The sequence below is a fragment of the Dipodomys merriami genome, unplaced genomic scaffold, assembly GCF_024711535.1.
Source record: "Dipodomys merriami isolate MVZ:Mamm:240054 unplaced genomic scaffold, mDipMer1.0.p SCAF_10, whole genome shotgun sequence".
In the NCBI taxonomy this organism is placed as follows: Eukaryota; Metazoa; Chordata; class Mammalia; order Rodentia; family Heteromyidae; genus Dipodomys; species Dipodomys merriami.
The window spans coordinates 3,125,431-3,144,617 of NW_027202271.1; the positions used below are offsets into that span (position 1 = coordinate 3,125,431).

At 44.7% G+C, this 19,187-nt stretch overlaps 1 protein-coding gene across 10 annotated transcripts in view; it reads left to right on the forward strand.

Annotated features, from left to right (window-relative positions):
• Bicd1 (BICD cargo adaptor 1) overlaps positions 1–19,187 on the forward strand; it is a 105,584-nt gene that overhangs the window by 20,308 nt on the left and 66,089 nt on the right. For all 10 annotated transcript variants that reach the window (XM_070038533.1, XM_070038551.1, XM_070038542.1 and 7 more), the window contains exon 2: positions 13,294–13,506. In XM_070038533.1, coding sequence (XP_069894634.1) covers positions 13,294–13,506 — 213 coding nt within the window. The remainder of the gene's footprint in view (positions 1–13,293; positions 13,507–19,187) is intronic.

A 19,187-nucleotide genomic window follows, 5' to 3' on the forward strand; every position in this document is an offset into this window, starting at 1 on the left:
CTGAGCTACCTTCCCAGCCCCAGTTTTTTTTCTTTGTGCAAATCCTGCCATTTTTCTTTTGGGGCTTGAACTTCAGGGCCCTGGTGTGGTCTCTGAGATTTTTTATTTTTTTATTCAAGGCTAGTACTTTCACTTGAGCCACAGATCCACTTCTGGCTTTTTGGTGATCGACTGGAGGTAAGAGTCTCATGACTTGCCTGCACAGGCTGGCTTTAAACTATGATCCTCAGTCTCATCCTCTTGAGTAGCTAGGATTACAGGCATGAACTATAGGTGCCTGCTCAACCTGTTGTGAAATTTCTTTCATCCACAGTGTGAATAAGGTTTTTTTTTTTTTTTTTTAAGTCAGTGCAGATTTGCCCCTACCAGCAGCCACTCTCATCGCACTGTGTTGTTGAAAGGCATAAGCAACTATTTGCACTCGTTATTACCCAAGGGCTTTTCAAACTGTTATCCAGACGCAGCCAACCCTGGATTCGCCATCTGTGCATGGTAAAACCAGAAGGTGGAGAGAGTGAATCTAATTAATATGCAAAGGAAGGATTTCAGCTGTCCAGCTATGGAGATTAAAATTCAACTTCAGTAGGCTGAGGGTTTCAGCTACATTTTTGTGTGTGTGCAAATTCTTTATTGTGATTAAGTGATTACATAATTTCACAAATTTCACAGTATTATGGGGTAGTGATGCTTAAAGTCACAAACACATTCTAACTCTCATAGGGCAAATTGTCTATCATGGTCTATAAAGTTTATGAATTCTATGAGCTTTGGCAATACAGTTATTTCTTCCACATCGGGTGGTATGTACATTTCTTTCCTTCTGCATAGCGTCAGCTGTTGCCTCTTTCCCACTTGTTCCCTCCCTCCCATCGCTGTCATTGAGTTGCTTAGTTCATTTTGGTCAGTGTCCAGTGCAGCTGATGGTCCCACTGTTGTATGTTTTTCCCTGATTCCCTCTAGTTCTGTGTCCTCCTCCTAGTTTCCCTCCGGTGTGCACATATACACCATATATGTGATCAGCAGCATGGGGTTATTTAGTAGTGATTCAACCAGATGAGTGGAGGTCCTTTGTTTCTCGTCATGTTAACTTTGTGGTATCACCTTATGTTTTGGATTTAACATCCACTTACCAGGGAGATCATATGCCATTTGTCTCTTTGCTCTTGGCTTACCTCATAACAGGATTTCTTCTAGTTCCACCCATTTCCCTGCAAATGCCATTTATTTTGTCCTTTCTAATGGCTGCATAATATTCCACTGTGGATAGATACCACAATTTTTGGCCATTCATCTGTGGTCGGGCATCTGGGTTGTTTCCATATCCTGGCTATTGTGAACAGTGCTGCAATAAACATGGAGGTGCATGTGTCCTTGTATACTGGTTCCTGTTGTTCAGGATAGAGTCAGCTACTTTTTTTTTTGGACATAGGGCTTTAACTCTGGGCCTGGGCGCTGTCCCTCAGTTCTTCAGCTCAAGGCTAGCACTCTACCACTTGAGCTATAATGCCACTTCCAGTTTTCTGGGGTTTATTAGAGGTAAGAGTTTCACAGACTTTCCTGCCCGGGCTGGCTTGGAACCGCGATCCTCAGATCTCAGCTTCCTGAGATTACAGGCGTGAGCCACTGGCGCCCCGCTCAGCTACATTTTTTTAAAACCTTAATTTTCGCACTTTTTTTCTTTGGGGGGGGGGGTCTGGTGGTGGGGCTTGAACTCTAGGCCTGGGCGCTGTCCCTCAGCTCTTCAGCTCAAGGCTAGTGCTCTACCACTTGAACCACAATGCCACTTCCGGCTTTTTTCTTTTTGCTTAATGTGGTGCTGAGGAATCGAACCCAGGGCCTCAGGCATGCAAGGCAAGTGCTGTACCACTGAGCCACCTTCTCAGTCCCGTTGGTATCCTCACCTCCATTTTTTGTTTTTTGTTTTTTGCCAGTCCTGGGGCTTGAACTCAGGACCTGAACACTGTCCCTAAGCTTCTATTTGCTCAAGGCTAGTGCTCTACCTCTTCAGCTTTTTCTGTGTATGTAGTGCTGAGGAAGCAAACCCAGGGCCTCATGCATGCAAGGCAAGTGCTCTACCACTGAGCCACCTTCCCAGCCCAATTTTTGCATTCTTAAAGAGAGAAATAAAACTTTCTTGTAAATAGAAACAGGAATGTCTCAAAGTGTTTGTGTCGTGTGTGTGTGTGTGTGTGTGTGTGTGTGTGTGTGTGTGTGTGTGTGTGTGTGTGTGTGCATGTGTGTGTGCTAGCCAGTGTGCCAATCCTCGGGCTTGAACTCAGGGCTTGGCACTGCCATTGAGCTTCTTTTGCTCACAAGTAGCGCTGTACCACTTGACACAGCTCTCTTCTAGCTTTTTGGTAGTTTAGTGGAGATAAGAGTCTTAAGGATTTTCCTGCCCAAACTGGTTTCATTCAAATCATGATCCTCAGATCACAGACTTCTGAGTAGCTACGATTACAGGTGTGAGTCACTGGCACCCAACTGAGAGTATGATCTTTTAAAAATTTCTATTTATTTATTTATTTATTTATTTATTTATTTTTGCCATTTCTGGGTCTTGAACTCGGGGCCTGGGCACCGTCCTTGAGCTTTTTTTTTTGCTTAAGACTAGCACTCTACCACTTGAGTCATAGTGTCACTTCTGATGTTTTCTGTTTATGTAGTACTGAGGAATTGAACCCAGGGCTTCATGCATGCTAGGCAAGCAGTCTACCACTAAGCTATCTTCCCAGCCCCCTTGGGATACATTTTTATTTTTAATTAGTTATTTTATTTTTTCCCAAGCTGCCATGTGTCCATTCATTTATTTATTGTGCCATTATTGGAGCTTGAGCTCGGGTCCTGAGTGTTGCCCCTTAGCTTTTTGTTCAAGGTTGACCATGTGCCACTTGAGCCACAGCTCCACTTCTGACTTTTTTGGTGCTTCACTGGAGATAAGAATCTCACAGACTTGGGCTGGGAAGGTGGCTCAGTGGTAGAGCGCTTGCCTTGTATGCCTGAGGCCCTGGGTTCGATTCCTCAGCAGCACATAGGCAAAAAAAAAGAAAAAAGCTGGAAGTGGCACTGTGGCTCAAGTGGTAGAGCACTAGCCTTGAGCTGAAGAGCTGAGGGACAGCGCCCAGGCCCAGAGTTCAGGCCCCAGGACCGGACCAAAAAAAAAAAAAAATCTCACAGAATTTCCTGCCCAGGCTGGCTTTGAACTATGGTCTTCAGATCTCAAGAACCTAGAGTTACAGGTGTGAAGCACAAGCTTTGGGCAACACTCATGACAGCAGTCTGGCAGTGAATGGCAGGACAAGTGTGTCTGGATGGGTGAGTCAGACAGGAGGTCTCTTTAGCATCTTTCATTCTCTGTCCTGGGATGAATTAAGGAGACATTGCCGGGCACTGGTAGCTCCTGCCTATAGTTCTAGCTACTCAGGAGGCTGAGATCTGAGGATCATGGTTCAAAGTCAGCCCGGACAGGAAAGTCCATGAGACTCTTAGTTCCAGTTAACCACCAGAAAACCAGAAGTGGCACTGTGACTCATATGGTGGAGCGCTAACCTTGAGCTGAAGAGCTGAGGGACAGCGCCCAGGCCCACAGTTCAAGCCCTATGACTGACAAAATAATAATAATAATAAAAAAAATGGAGACATAGCCCAGGCAGCCTTAGCTGGGGCTCAGGTTCCAAGCTATCATGTTCCCAAGCTGTTAAGATGTGCTGATAGCTAGGCGCTGGTGGCTCATGCCTGTAATCCTATCTAACCACCAGAAAATCGTAAGTGGTGCTGGGGCTCAAAGTGGTAGAGTGCTAGCCTCCAGCAAAAGGAATTCAGAGACAGTGCCTAGGCCCTAAGTGAAAGTTCCATGACCGATCAAAATAAATAAATAAATAATAAATAAAACAGTGCTGATGTTAATGGAAAGAAACCACAGCCAGCTTATATTGCCTCCAGAAGAGGCATTTGGGAGAGACTTGCTATAGAATTTCGGGAGATATTTAGGTCAGAAACGAAGATCATTCCCTCAACAACTTCAGATTTGAGGTGCCTACTTTCAAATTTCTTTCTTTGTGTGTGCTGGTACCAGGGATTGAACATAGGGCTTCATGCTTTTTTTTTCTTTTCCCCCCCAAGCCTGGTGCCCTGCAATTTGAGTCACAGCTCTACTTTTGACTTTTGGCTGGTTAATTGGAGGTAAGAGTCACTGAGATTTGGCTACCCAGGCGGCTTTGAATTGTGATCTTCAGATCTCAGCCTCCTGCAAAGCTAGGATTCTAGGTGTGAGCCAGTGGTGTCTGGCACAGCTCCTTGGAATTTAGTATAAAAATCTGAGTGGCCTTGGTATGCAGTGACTACTTGAAAATTGCTCTTGTGACTCATTCCTTCATGCAGCTGTTCAGGGCTTGCAAGTAAAAGGTACAAGACACCTCTTGCTGCTTGTTCATTTTGGAACATTTTTACACTATTAGATTTAAGGTATTGTGTACATGTGCATACATATATCTATCTACCTGTTTTACTCTGCCTTGTATTAAAATTTAGATCACATGAAAGTAGCCAGGTAGCCAGCACCTATAATCCTAGCTGTTCAGGAGACTGAGATCTGTGGATGGAGGCTCAAATCAGCCCAGGCAGAAAAGTCTGTGAGACTTTTACCATTAACCAGCAGAAAGCTGAAAGTGGAGCTGTGGTTCAAGTGGTGGAGCATCAGCCTTGAGTGAAAAAAGCCAAGGCCCAGACAATAGAGTCTCAATGAGCAATATCTTAATTTTCTGCATAGAAGGTGTAATTACCTATGCCCATAATCAGTTTAGACCTAGCACACAATGACTGAAGTGTAAATACCTTCAGACTCCCCCAAATCCAACTGAGTTCAAGCCCCAGTGCTAACACACACACACACACACACACACACACACACACACACACACTTTTTTGGTTCTAGTCCTTGGACTTGAACTCAGGGAGTTCAAGCCCCAGTGCTCACACACACACACACACACACACACACACACACACACACACACACACACACACACACACACACACACACACTTTTTTTTGGTTCTAGTCCTTGGACTTGAACTCAGGGCCTGGGCACTGTCCCTGAGCTTCTTTTGCTCAAGGCTAACACTACCACTTGAGCCAGAGCCACTTCTAGCCTTTTCTGTTTATTTGGTACTGAGGAATGGAACCTAGGGCTTCATGTATGGTAGGCAAGCACTCTACCACTAAAGCATTCTCTTTGAGCCTCTTTGCTCCAGGCTAGCACTCTGCTTCTTGAGCCTCAGCTCCACTTCTGGCTTTTTTTTTTTTTTTTTTGGTGGTTAACTGAAGGGAAGAGTCTTGTGGGCTTTCCTGCCCTGGCTAGCTTTGAACCTTAATCCTCAGATCTCAGCCACCTAAGTAGCTAGTATTATAAGGTGACCCACCAGTGCCAGCACTAGCATAATTCTTAAATCATTCCCTTTTTTTTTTTGGTCAGCTGGGGGTCTTGAACTCTGGGCCACTTCAGCTCAAGGCTAGCGCTCTACCACTTGAGCCACAGCGCCACTTCTGGTTTTCTGAGTGGTTTATTGGAGGTAAGAGTCTCACAGACTTTCGCCTGGGCTGGCTTTGAACTGCTAGCCTCAGATCTCAGCCTCCTGAGTAGCTAGGATTACAGGTGTGAGCCACCAGTGCCCAGCTTCTTAAGCCATTCTTGTTTTTTTTTTTTTTTTTTTTTTGGGGGGGGGGTCTGGTCATGGGGCCTGAACTCTGGGCCTGGGCGCTGTCCCTTAGCTCTTCAGCTCAAGGCTAGCGCTCTACCACTTCCGGCTTTTTTCTTTTTGCTTATATGGTGCTGAGGAATCGAACCCAGGGCCTTGAGCATGCAAGGCAAAAGCTCTACCACCTTCCCAGCCCCTCTTAAGCCATTCTTAACAGTAGAGTCTCAATGAACAAAATCTCAATTTTCTGCCTAGAAGGTGTAATTACCTATGCCCATAATCAGTTTAGACCTAGCACAGGAAGACTGAAGTGTTAATACCTTCAGACTCCCCCAAATCCAATCTTGAACTGGCTTGCTGAGGCCCTCACATGTTAAAAGATCTCCTTGGTAATAATGCTGAGTGGTCATCCCCCCTCTTCCCCCCTAGCCCCCAGCCAAGCAATGGCAAAATGTAATAACAAATGAAAGCACATTAGTGAAATCAATATTCAGCCAAGACACAGGCTCCATTACCGACACGTCAATATGACTGATTCCTTTCTTCAGGTCTGACATCAGACTTTCCTTTCTCTTGAGGACATGGTAGTTCTGCTTCCCGTTAACTTCTGGATAGGAGCCAGAGCCAGAAAAAAAAAAAAAATCTTTGGATGGTTTCCCTTATCATTACTCTACTCTAAATTTATCTTTTTTTTTTTTTTTTTTTTTTTTTTTTTTGTCAATTGTGGGGCTTGAACTCAGGGTCTAGGTGCTATCCCTGTGCTCTTTTGCTCAAGGCCAGCTCACTACCATTTTGAGCCACAGTTTCACTTCCAGGTTTCTGGAGATGAGACTGTCAACAGGCTTTCCTGCCCAGACTGGCGTTGAACCTTGTTCCTCAGATCTCAGCCTCCTGTGTAGCTTAGGATTACAGGTGTGAGCCACTGGCACCTCGCACAAAGTAATACTTTTCTCTATTTCCTGCACATTTTCTTATTATATATATATATGTATATTTGTGTGTATGTGTGTGCATGCCTTGAGTTGAAAAACGAAGCAAGAGTGCAAGGCCCTGAGATCAAGCTCCAGGGACAGCACACACATGCACACATACACACACACACACAATAATAATAAAGTTAAATCATTGGGATTTACGACTGGGTATGTTGAAATAGCTTGTTTTAATTATCTGATAAGTGATAGAATTTATCTTGTCTACCAATGATATTGATTTTCTACTTAAAAAAAAATCTTGGCAGGTTTAATAGACAGGCTATTATACCCCATTTCTCATTCATGCACTTAACAACCATTTCTTTGCACAGTGTAAGCTGGAGATAAATTAGGATATATGGTTCAAAGCGGAAAGACTAGCTTGGTGCCAGTAGCTCACTCCTGTAATCCTAGCTACTCAGGAGGCTGAGATCTGAGGATTGTAGTTTGAAGTCAGCTTGGGCAGTAAAGTCTGTAAGACTCTCATCTCCAATTAACTAGCAAAAAGCGGGGCTGGGAAGGTACCTCAGTGGTAGAGCACTTGCCTTGCATGCATGAGGCCCTGGGTTCAATTCCTCAGTACCACATAAGCAAAAAGAAGTGGCGCTGGGGGGAGGGGGGTAAAATTGGGTGGGGGGAGGGGGGAGGCCGGGAAGGGAAGTGAAGGGTAAACAAAGGAGGAGGCTGCAATGCTTGGTAAGAAATGTATGCATTATCCTGCCCATGTAATTGTAGCCCCCCTGTACAGTATGTTCTCAAATAAAATAAAATACAATTTAAAAAAAAAAAAAAAAAAAAAGAAGTGGCGCTGTGGCTCAAGTGGTAGAGTGCTAGCCTTGGCTGAAGAGCTGAGGGACAGCGCCCAGGCCCAGAGTTCAGGCCCCACGACTGGACCCCCCCCCCCCAAAAAAAAACTAGCAAAAAGCCAGAAGTAGTGGTGTGGCTCAAGGGGTAGAATTCTAGTCTTAAGCCAAAAAGCTCAGGGAAGGCACTCAGGCCCTGAGTTCAAACCCAGCTTTGACACACACACACACACACACACACACACACGCACACGCACACACACACACACACGCACACGCACACACACACAAAATTGAAATCCCCTTTGATACTACATGGATAGTTTTGAAGGGAAAGATTATTCTTCAAGGACTTTAAATGACAAATATGAATCCATTAGCACTCTAGTAGACAGACTGCCTACTGGGGGACAGTTGAAAAACAAAGTGGATTTTAGGAGGTCACAGGAGCCAATTTGTCAGTGTTCTTTCAAATTCTTCTTTTTATTTTGTGTGCTGGTGTGCTTGAACTCAGATCTGGGATCTGTTTGTTAGCTTTTCCACTCAAGGCTAACAGTCCACCACTTGAATAACACTTCTACTTCGAAGACTTTTGTTGCTTAATTAAAGATAAGAATCTCATGGCTTGGGCTGGCTTCAAATTGGAATCCTTGGCTCTTAGTCTCTTGAGTGGCTAGGGTTACAGTAAGCTACTGACACCTGGCTCAAAATTATTTTTAATGACCCCTATGCCCTATGCCAGTATAGTTGAGCTGTTGAGTAATGAAAAGGGTCGGGGGATGTTTAACTGGTATTGTCCTGCCTTTGTTTTGGCAAAAGTAAGTCTCTGGGGAAAGATTCAAGAGGCACCATATAGAATGGAACGAGTCTTCCTGGAGAGGCTGAAGTTCTTATTAGAGATCAGAGGAATTACATTAAAGATGAATTAGGAACAGGGCATAGTTGCACCTGCCTGGAACCCCAGTGATTGACTGCTGCAGGTCAAGGCAGGAAGATTTTGAGTTCCAGGCCAGCCTGGGGCATAGATAACACTGCATATAAAGGGGAGAATAACTCCCCTTCTCTGACAGTAGAAATTAGATCTTTTTTTTTGCAGCTTTTCTTAGACTTCCTAAATTTTTAAGCTGTTTTAGTCTCATCACCACACACACACACACACACACACACACACACACACACACACACACACACACACACACACACACACACACACACACACACACAGAGTATTGACTTTCAGAATTTTAATATTTGTTTTTCCCTGCTCCTTAACTATTTTCTCCTATTTTTTCTGATTTCCTCTCCATTTCATTACATATATTTCTCTGCATGCTACAGCAGATGTCTTTTTGGTAATAAGGCAGGATATACATTCAAAAAATAAAAGCTGTCTAAGCTGCTTATGAACAAAAGCTTCTTGAGACATTGTCTAAACATCACTTGTGTACGGTGATCTGCTTCTGCACTTCTCCCAGGAATATCAAGGACTGAGTTCCTCAGATTCTACTCTGCTCTTCAAGAGTTTCAGAACTTCTACCTCGCATGCGCGCAGGCAAGGTGTAGCTTTACCTATTGAACAGTTAGACCCTAAGTAGGCCAACATACAATTATATAAGCAACATTTGGCAAAAGAGCTTGATCTCCCTCCCTCCCTCCCTGCCTCCCTCTCTGCCTCCCTCCTTCCCTTCCTTTCTTCACCTCTTCCTCCCTTCCTCTCTTCCTCCCTTCCTCTCCTCTCCCTCTCCCTCTCTCTCTCTCCCTTTCTTTCCTTTGTTTCCAATCCTGGGACTTGGAACTCTGGGTCTGGGCCCTGTCCACGAGCATTTTTTTTTTGTTCCAGGTTGGCACTCTACCACTTGAACTACAGCTCTACTTCCAGCTTTTTGATAGGTAATTGGAAATTAGAGTTGTGCAGACTTTCCTGCCTAGGCTGGCTTTGAACCACACAATCCTCAGATCTCAGCCTCCTGAGTAGCTAGGATTACAGGAGTGAGTACCAGTAGGAGGCTGAGGTATTCACATTTTCAACAGGGATTAGCAGATCGCTGATTTTATCATTTGAAGTGACAGTAGAGATTGTCTAAGCAGGTGATTCTCAGCCAGAAAGATGTTTGCTGGTTTTCTGGTGTGGCTATTGCTGGCATGTAGAGATAGGGGCCAGGGATGTTGCTAAACAGCTAAGAATGTATGGATACCATATGCATGCAACTCCTACACCCAGCGCAAACACTTCCAAGATTAAGAGAGACCCTATTTAGAACAGACCAATGGTCTTTCAGATAAACAGAGTTTCAGTAAGCATCCTCCATTTATGAAATTTTCAATAAATGTACTCAAATTCATTGATTTGGGGCTTGAACTCAGGGCCTGGGCACTGTCCCTAAGATTTTTCTCCCAAGGTTAGTGTTCTACCACTTGAACTACAGCTCTACTTCTGTCTTTTTGGTGGTTAATTGGAGTTAATAGTGTCCTGCCTGGCCTAGCTTTGAACCATGATCCTCCTGAGTACCTAGGATTGCAGGTGTGAATTACTAGTACCTAGCCATCTGACAGTTTTCTTCAAAACATATGTTGTTGATTTTTTTTGACTATTTACTTGCAAGAAATATTGGCCTGGATAAATGAATGTGAACTTTTTAGGGTTTTCTTATTCCATAAGTGATTTCTTACTAAGATTTTGGACTAAAGAAAAAAAGGAAAATCTGGGCACTGGTAGTTCATGCTTGCTAGCTATTCAGGAGGCTGAGGTCTAAACATGCTCAAAGCCAGCCTGGACAGGAAAGTCTGTGAGACTCTTAGTTCCATTTAACTAGCAAAAAACTGGAAGCAGAGCTGTGGTTCAAGTGGTAGATCACTAGCTTGAGCAAAAAAGCTCAGGAACAGTGCCCAGGCTCTAAATTCAAGCTTCAGATCCCCCCGCATCCTCCTCCCCCCACCCCGACACACACAAAAGAAAAAGAACGAAAATATTTTCTACTTCTCATATAGTTTCTAAAATAGCCTTCCCATAATAATCTTGAACATACTTTCATCTTTTTTTATGGCAGAAATGAAACATCATCACATTTTTTCCTTTTTGGGTAGTTTATTGTTTCCCTTGTTTATAGGCAATCTTTGTGTTCTAGGGATTTTATCACTGTGTTGCAAATAGTTTTGCCTTCTTTGCTCCTTTTATTTTTTTCATGTGTTGTTTTCTTACAAAAATATAACTATACAGTTGTTTTCTTGCTAGTGATTCTTCTCCTTTTTTAATTTTTTTGATGGTTTTGAGACTTGAATTCAGGGGCCTCATCTTGAGATTATTTGTTTATAGCTGGCACTGTACCACTTGAGCCAAGCCTCTACCCTGGCTTTATACTGGTTAATTAGAGATAAGAGTCTCATGGACTTTCCTGACTGGGATGACTTTGAACCATGATCCTCATATCTCAGCGTCCTGAGTAGCTAGATTAGAGGCATGCACAACCAGCACCCAATTTCATTGTTCTTTAAAGGCCACTGAAATGTGAATATATCTTTTTTTGGGGGGGAAGGGGAGAAGGTGGTCTCTGCTTGGCATTTCTCTGGGTGAAATGATGATTTGACTCTAGAAGCTACAGCCTCATCTCACGTAATGAAGCTGCTCTATGGGAGAACCCATTTTGAGCAAGGTTTGATGTCCTTTGTACTGTCCCCAATTCTACGCATGTTTTAAATCAATGAGTATCAATTTCTTGATGAAGAATATCTCACAAAGTTAGAAACATTGCCTTGTTGATATGTTTATAGCCACTCTATCTTAACTATTGAACCTGACAGAAAAATATTGATCCCTACTTAAAATAGGTAAAACACATTTTGAGTTTGTTTTCTTATGACCAAGTGTTTAAAAACCAAATGACGTGATGGATGAAACACTAAAGGAATCTAAAATGCTGCTCTTCTTTTTTTTTTTTTTTTGGTCAGTCACGGGGCTTGAACTGTGGGCCTGGGTGCTGTCCCTGAGCTCTTCAGCTCAAGGCTAGTGCTCTTCCATTTGATCCATAGTGCTACTTGTGGTTTTCTGATGTTTAATTGGAGATAAGAGTCTCATGGACTTTCCTGCCTGGGCTGGCTTGAACTGCAATCCTCAGATCTCAGCTTCCTGAGTAGCTAGGATTACAGGCATGAGCCACCGTCCTTTTCTTTTTTTGTACCATTCCTTGGACATTGACACTATCCCTGAAGTTTTCTGCTCAAGGTTGCCACTTGAGTCACAGCTTTACTTTTGGCTTTTTGGTAGTTAGTTGGAGATAAGAATCTCACAACCTGGGGCTGGGAAGGTGGCTCAGTGGTAGAGTGCTTGCCTTGCATGCCTGAGGCCCTGGGTTCGATTCCTCAGCACCACATAAGCAAAACGAAAAAAGCCGGAAGTGGCGCTGTGGCTCAAGTGGTAGAGCACTAGCCTTGAGCTGAAGAGCTGAGGGACAGCGCCCAGGCCCAGAGTTCAGGCCCCACAACCGGATCCCCCCCCCAAAAAAAAACAACAAAAACAAACAAACAAAAAAAGAATCTCACAGCCCAAGCTGACTTTGAACTCTGTTCCTCAGATTTCCTTACCAGCTAGGATTACAGGTGCGAGCCACCAATCCCTGTCTAAAGATAGTTGAAGAAAGTTTCAAAGTTTCAAAAAAGTGCATTTTATTTATAAATTGATAAGTTGAATTGAAAAACCCCTTGTACAACAATTTAAATATAATTTTAAAAAATTAAATGGAAGAGCCAGAAGACCCTGGCTTACGCCTGTAATCTTAGCTGATACTTAAGAGGCTGAGATCTGAGGATTGTGTTCAAAGCCAGCCCAGGCAGAAAAGTCTGTGAGACTCTTATCTCCAATTAACCACCTGAAAACCAGAAGTTTAAAGCCAGCTTGGGCAGACAAATCCATGAGGCTCTGATCTCCAATTAACCAGCAAAAAAGATGAAAGTAGAAGTGTGGTTCAAATAGTAGAGAGCCACAGCCTTGATCAATAAAGCTCAAGGATAGGGCTGGGAAGGTGGCTCAGTGGTAGAGAGTTTACTTTGCATGCTCAAGGCCCTGGGTTCGATTCCTCAGCACCACATAAGCAAAAAGAAAAAAAGCCGGAAATGGCGCTGTGGCTCAAGTGGTAGAGTGCTAACTTTGAGCTGAAGAGCTGAGGGACAGTGCCCAGACCCAGAGTTCAGGCCCCATGACCGGACCCAAAATAAGTAAATAAATAAATAAAAAGCTCAAGGATAATGCCCAGGCCCTAAGTTCAAGCCCCAGTATTGTACACATACACATATACAAATGAAAAATAAAGGAAAGGCTAGGAATGTGGCAAAATGGTAGAGTGCTTGCCTAGCATGCATGAAGCCCTGGGTTTGATTCCTCAGTACCACATAAAGAGAAAAAGCTAGAAGTGGCGCTGTGGATCAAGTGGTAGAGCTCCAACCTTGAACATAGAGAGGCTCAGGAACAGAGCCTTGAGTTCAAAGTCCAGGACAAACAAACAAACAAACAAACAATAATCAAGGAAAAGTCAAGTGATTCATGCCAGTAATTCTAGCTACTCAGGAGGCTGAGATCTGAGGATTCAGGTTCAAAGCCAGCCTTAGCAGGAAAGTCAATGAGACTCTTACCTCCCATTGACCACCAGAAAACTGGAAATTGGTCTGTGACTCAAAGTGGTAGAGTACTAGTCTTGAGCAGAAGAGATGAGAGAGCACCCAGGCCCTGAGTTCAAGCTCCATGACTGACAAAAAAAATAAATAAATTCCCATGCCTGTTTGTAGTTTTGCGATGCACTTCATTGTCTCCCTCTTTCTTCCCGAACACTGCAGGCATTCGGGCAGTCCTACTCCATCCACCGGAAAGTGGCTGAGGATGGAGAGAGCCGAGAGGAGACGCTGCTGCAGGAGTCGGCCTCAAAGGAAGCCTACTACCTGGGCAAGATTTTGGAGATGCAGAACGAGCTGAAGCAGAGCCGGGCTGTGGTCACCAATGTCCAGGCAGAGAACGAGAGGCTCACGGCTCTCCTGCAGGATCTGAAGGAGGTGAGGGGAGCGGTTCCAGTCACCTGCTTAGGGACAGAATGAGGTCGTGTGTTCTCTCTAGGAGACAAGTGTGCATAGGTGGCTGACCTTAGAAAGCCCTGACTTTTCTACCTTTTTAGAGAAATAATGATGTGTGTGTGTGATGAGTTTTCCCTTCTCTCTCTCTCTTTTTTTTTCCAGGGGATGGGATGGGGTCGTCCTGGGGTTTGAACTCAGCACCTGGGTGCTGCACCTGAGCTTTTTTGCTCAAGGCCAGTGCTCTAGCACTTGAGTCACAGCTCCACTTCTGACTTTTTGGCACTTAATTGTAGGCAAGAGACTTACAGACTTTGCTGCCTGGATTGGCTTCAAACCACAGTCCTCAGATCTCAACTTTCTGAATAGCTAGGATTACAGGCTTAAGCCACTGGCATGCTGGTCGTGAGGCCTGAACTCTGGGCCTGGGCACTGTCCCTCAGCTCTTCAGCTCAAGGTTAGCGCCCTACCACTTGAGCCACAACACCACTTCCGGCTTTTTCTGCTTATGTGGTGCTGAGTAATCAAACCCAGGGCCTCATGCATGTGAGGCAAGCACTCTACCACTGAGCCATCTTCCCAGCCCAAAAAAATATTTTTAAAGAAAGTTTTTACAGACAGGTACCAGTGGCTCATGCCCTGCTACTTAGGAGGCTGAGATCTGAGGATCCCAGTTCAAATCTAGTTCAGATAGACAAATCTGAGGGACTCTTATTTCTAATTTACCAGCAAAAAGCTGGAAGTAGAGTTGTGTCTCAAGTGGAAGTGCACTAGCCTTCATGGAAAAAGTTTAACAAGAGCACAAGGCCCTGAGTTCAAGTTTCACCTTGGACACACACTAGAGAAAGTTCCTCTGAATTATGTACTTGAAAATTGGTTTTGCTTGGGCTGGGAAGTTGGCTCAGTGGTAGAGCACTTGCCTTGCATGCTTGAGGCCCTGGGTTCGATTACTTAGCACCACATAAGAAAAAAAGCCAGAATGGTGCTGTGGCTCAAGTGGTAGAGTGCTAGCCTTGAGCTGAAGAGCTGAGGGACAGCACCCAGGCACAGAGTTCAGGACCCACGACTGGACCCAAAAAAAAAACACCAAAAAACGAAAATTGGCTTTGCTAGTTTTGTCAAGGGTTTAAAAAAATACAAGAATCCTCATGTCACTATCTCCCCACTACATGGCTTAATTCCAAATGGAGAAGACCATTGTGTTCTGCCATGGAGTGGTGTAAATTCAGTTGACATTGGGCTAGGAAGGTGGCTCAATGGTAGAGCACTTGCCTTGCATGCATGAGGCCCTTAGCACCACATAAGCAAAAAGAAAAAAGCTGGAAGTGGTGCTGTGGCTCAAGTGGTAGAGTGCTAGCCTTGAGCTGAAGAGCTGAGGGACAGCGCCCAGGCCCAGAGTTCAGGCCCCACGACCGGACCCCCCCCCCCCCCACCAAAATAAAAGAGTGTTAGGTGTTAGCTTGGGGCTGAGAATGTGGCTTAGTGATAGAGTGCTTGCCTAGCATACATGAAGCCCTGGGTTCAATTCCTCAGTACCACAAAAACAGAAAAAGCCGGAAGTGGCACTGTGGCTCAAGTGATAGAATGCTAGCCTTGAGCAAAAGAAGCTCAGGGACAGTGCCCAGCAGACCTTGAGTTCAAACCCCAGGACTGGCAAAAAAAAAAAAAAAAAAAGCCAGGCGCCGGTGGCTCATGCCTGTGTCCTACCTACTCAGGAGGCTGCAGTCGGAGGATCATGTTTCAAAGCCAGCCCAGGCAGGAAAGTCCGTGAGACTCTTATCTCCAATAAACCACCAGAAAACCAGAAGTGGAGCTGTGGTTCAGGTGGTAGAGCTAAAGAGCTCAGGGACAGTGCCCAGGTCCAGAATTCAAGCCCCATGACCAGAAAAAAAAAAGAGTGTTAGCTCAAGAGTCTAATCCCTTGGAAACAACACAGTGTTCTAGAAGTGTCTGGTAATGTGTGCTGGTTATAGAAAAGGCAGGAAATTATAACTTAGATGAATTAGGTCCAGTACCATTGATGTTGGGGCTTGAACTCAGAACCTTGAACTCTGCTTGGCTTCTTCCCTCAAGGCTGGTGCTCTATGACTTGAGCCACACCACCATTTCCAGCATTTTGCTACTTAATGGGAGATAAGAGTCTCCTGGACTTTACTACCCAAGCAGACTATAAACTCAACTTCAGATCTCAGCCTTCTGAGTAGTTAGGATTACAGGTATGAGCCATAGGTCCCAGCTTGTTGCTTTTTTTTTTTTTTTAAGTAACCCTGGGATTTGAACTCAGCTTGTTTTCTGGTTACACAAGCACTCTACCACCTGTACCACTTTCATCTTTCTTGTTTTGCTTTTTGTCTTATTTTGTTTTTTTATCTTTTCCAGATTTTTCTTTTTTTGTTGATGTTGGTTGTGAGGTTTGAACTCTGGGCCTGGGCACTGCCCCTGAGCTCTTCAGCTCAAGCTAGCACTCTACCACTTGAGCCATTGCACTATTTCTGGTTTTCTGGTGGTTTATTGGAGATAAGAGTCTCATGGACGGGCTGGGAAGGTGGCTCAGTGGTAGAGCGCTTGCCTTGCATGCATGAGGCCCTGGGTTCAATTCCTCAGCACCACATAAGCAAAAAAAAAAAAACCCAAAACCGGAAGTGGCACTGTGGCTCAAGTGGTAGAGCACTAGCCTTGAGCTGAAGAGCTGAGGGACAGCGCCCAGGCCCAGAGTTCAGGCCCACGACCGGACCAAAAACAAAAAACAAAAACGAAGAGTATCATGGACTTTCCTGCCCATGTTGGCTTTGAACCGCTATCCTCAGATCTCCGTTGCCTGAGTAGCTAAGATTATAGGTGAGCTACCGGCAGCTGGCTCCAGATTTGTTTTAATTGTAGACTTGGTATTATTTATTTTTATTTTTTGGGTCCAGTCATGGGCCTGAACTCTGGGCCTGGCGCTGTCCCTCAGCTCTTCAGCTCAAGGCTAGCGCTCTACCACTTGCGCCACAGCGCCACTTCTGGCTTTTTTTTTTCTGCTTATGTGGTGCTGAGTAATCAAACCCATGGCCTCATGCATGCAAGGCAAGCACTCTACCACGGAGCCACCTTCCCAGCCCTTATTTATTTTTGAACTCTGTACATTGACTGATGTACAGTGGTTGGAAAGAGAAAGTATCCATGCAAGATGGACAAAGATAACCAAAATATATGGCAAAAGTGTGTGTGCTTATGTGTTGTGTGCAATACAATATAAGATGAATTAGGCCCAGTACATTGATACTGGAGGCCTGAACTCAGGGCCTTGCACTATGATTTGGCTTTTTTGCTCAAGACTGATACTTTATCACTTGAGCCAGAGCTCTACATTGGACGTTTGGTGGTTAATTTGACGTAAGAGTCTCACAGACTTCTGCCTGGGCTAGTTTCAAACCATGGTTCTTAGATCTCATCCTTCTGAGTAGTTTGGATTACAGGCATGGGCTACCAGCACCTAGCTCCACTGTGGGGTTTTTGTTTTTGTTTTTTTTGTTTTTGTTGGTTGTGAGGCTCGAACTCTGGGCCTGGGCATTGTCCCTGTACTTTTCAGCTCAAGGCAAGCACTTTATCACTTGAGCTACAGCAACACTTCCTGTTTTCTGGTGGTTTATTAGAGATAAGAGTCTCATAGACTTTCCTGTCTGGGCTGGCTTTGAACTGCGATCTTCAGATCTCAGCCTCCTGAGTAGCTAGGATTATAGGCAGGCGTCAGCCACCTTACCTGACTCCATTGTGTTGTAATTTGCATCTTCCTAATGGAGATGCAAATACTGAACATTTTTACTTTCTTAAGGAAAAACTTTGTGGTGTCAGGCTGAAGAATCTTGTAGAATCTCCAGATAATGGAGAATTTCTCCTGAATTTTTCAAAGCCTTGAAGTTTTTATGAATGTGTGTGTGTGTGTGTGTATGTGTGTGTGTGTTTTGCCAGTCCTGGGGCTTGAACTCAGGGCCATGGCACTGTCCTGAGCCTCTTTTGCTCAAGGCTAGCACTCTGCCACTTGTGCCACAGCACCACTTCTGTTTTTTTCTGTTTATGTGGTGCTAATGAATCAAACTAGGGCTTCGTGCATGCTAGGCAAGCACTCTATCACTAAGCCACATCCTCAGTCCCTGCAGTTTTTAATTTAGATATATGCTCTACTTTGAATTAAGTTTTCTATGAGGTAGAGGTTTGTTTTTAAATTAGTAGATATTAATTGCATAAAATAAGCCAAGCACAGTGGCTCACACTTGTCATTGTAGCTACGTAGGAGGTTGAGATTGGGAGGATCACGGTGTGAAGCCAGTGGAGGCAGAATGGTAGAGAGAGACCTTGTCTCAGTCAGTAAAAAGCTAGGCATGGTGCTGTAGTAGTTTGACATTTCAGCTACATAGGAAGTGTAGATAGGAGAATTATAGGCCAGGTCAGCCTGGGCAAAAAGCTAGACATTATTAGAAAAATGAGGAAAGCAAACAAGGGCTGGAGGTATGGTTCAAGTGGTAGAACATGGGTATGGGGGGTTAGTTATTGGGGTTGTGAACTCAGGGCCTTGCACTTGATTATTATTATGAGTGTGTATGTGCGTACGTGGGTGTGGGCGTGCCTGTGTGTGTGTGTGTGTGTGTGTGAGAGAGAGAGAGAGAGAGAGAGAGAGAGAGAGAGAGAGAGAGAGAGAGAGAGAGAGAGCGCCAGTATTGGGGCTTGAAGTCAAGGCTTCACATTTTTTTTGTGTGCTGCTCCTGCAACTTGAAATCAGGGTCTGGGCAATTGTCCCTGTGCTTTTATGCTCAAGGCTAGCTAGCATTGTACCACTTGAGCCACAGCGCCATTTATAAGGCCTTGTACTTTATAGAAAGAAGTGTGAGGTGCTATCTGAGGAAAGAAAAAAATCTAAAAGCAAGAGAGCAGGAGGTGGCTCAAGTGGTAGAGCACTTATCTAGCAAGCACAGCCTGGCTTGGACAAAGCCTCTAACAGGTGGTCCTATGGGGTGCCAGTGGCTCACGCCTGTAATCTCAGCTACTCAGGAGTCTCAGGTCTTAGGATCACAGTTCGAAGCCAGCCTGGCCAGGAAAGTCTGTGAGGCTCTTATCTCCAGTGAAGCAGTAAAAAAGCCAGAAGTAGAGCTGTGGCTCAAATGGTAGCATGCCACCTTAGAGCAGAAAAGCCAAGTGAGAGTGGGAGGCTCTGAGTACAAGCCCAAGTACCAGAAAAAAAAAAAGCCCAATAATTATATGCCTATTGCTCATGCCAAGACTTAATTAAGCCTGGACATTGTGGAGAACAAGTGAGGAATGAATGCCTGGGAGAAATGAAGTGGGGGAAGGAGGTGATGCTGGGCAGGCAGTAACAGGAACCCAAGTGGCCCTGGAGAGATGCGATGCTGGAGAGGGCGTAGAAGAGAGCTGTTCTCAAGTGAACCCTCAGGTCCAGTGTCAGGCCGGCAGGATTGAGTATCACCTCTGAGTGTGGGGGGGAGAGATGCCCCTGGTGTGAGGTTTCTCTTCCCGGAAGGCAGGCCTGCGCGGGCGCCTCTGTGCATGCGTTAGGATGCCTGCAAAATCCCAGTGGACAAGGAGTCAGCATTGATTGGTCAGTAGATCCATGCGTTCTTGCAGGAAGCATGTACTTTTAGTTTCTCTATGAAGAGATAGACAGTAGTGTT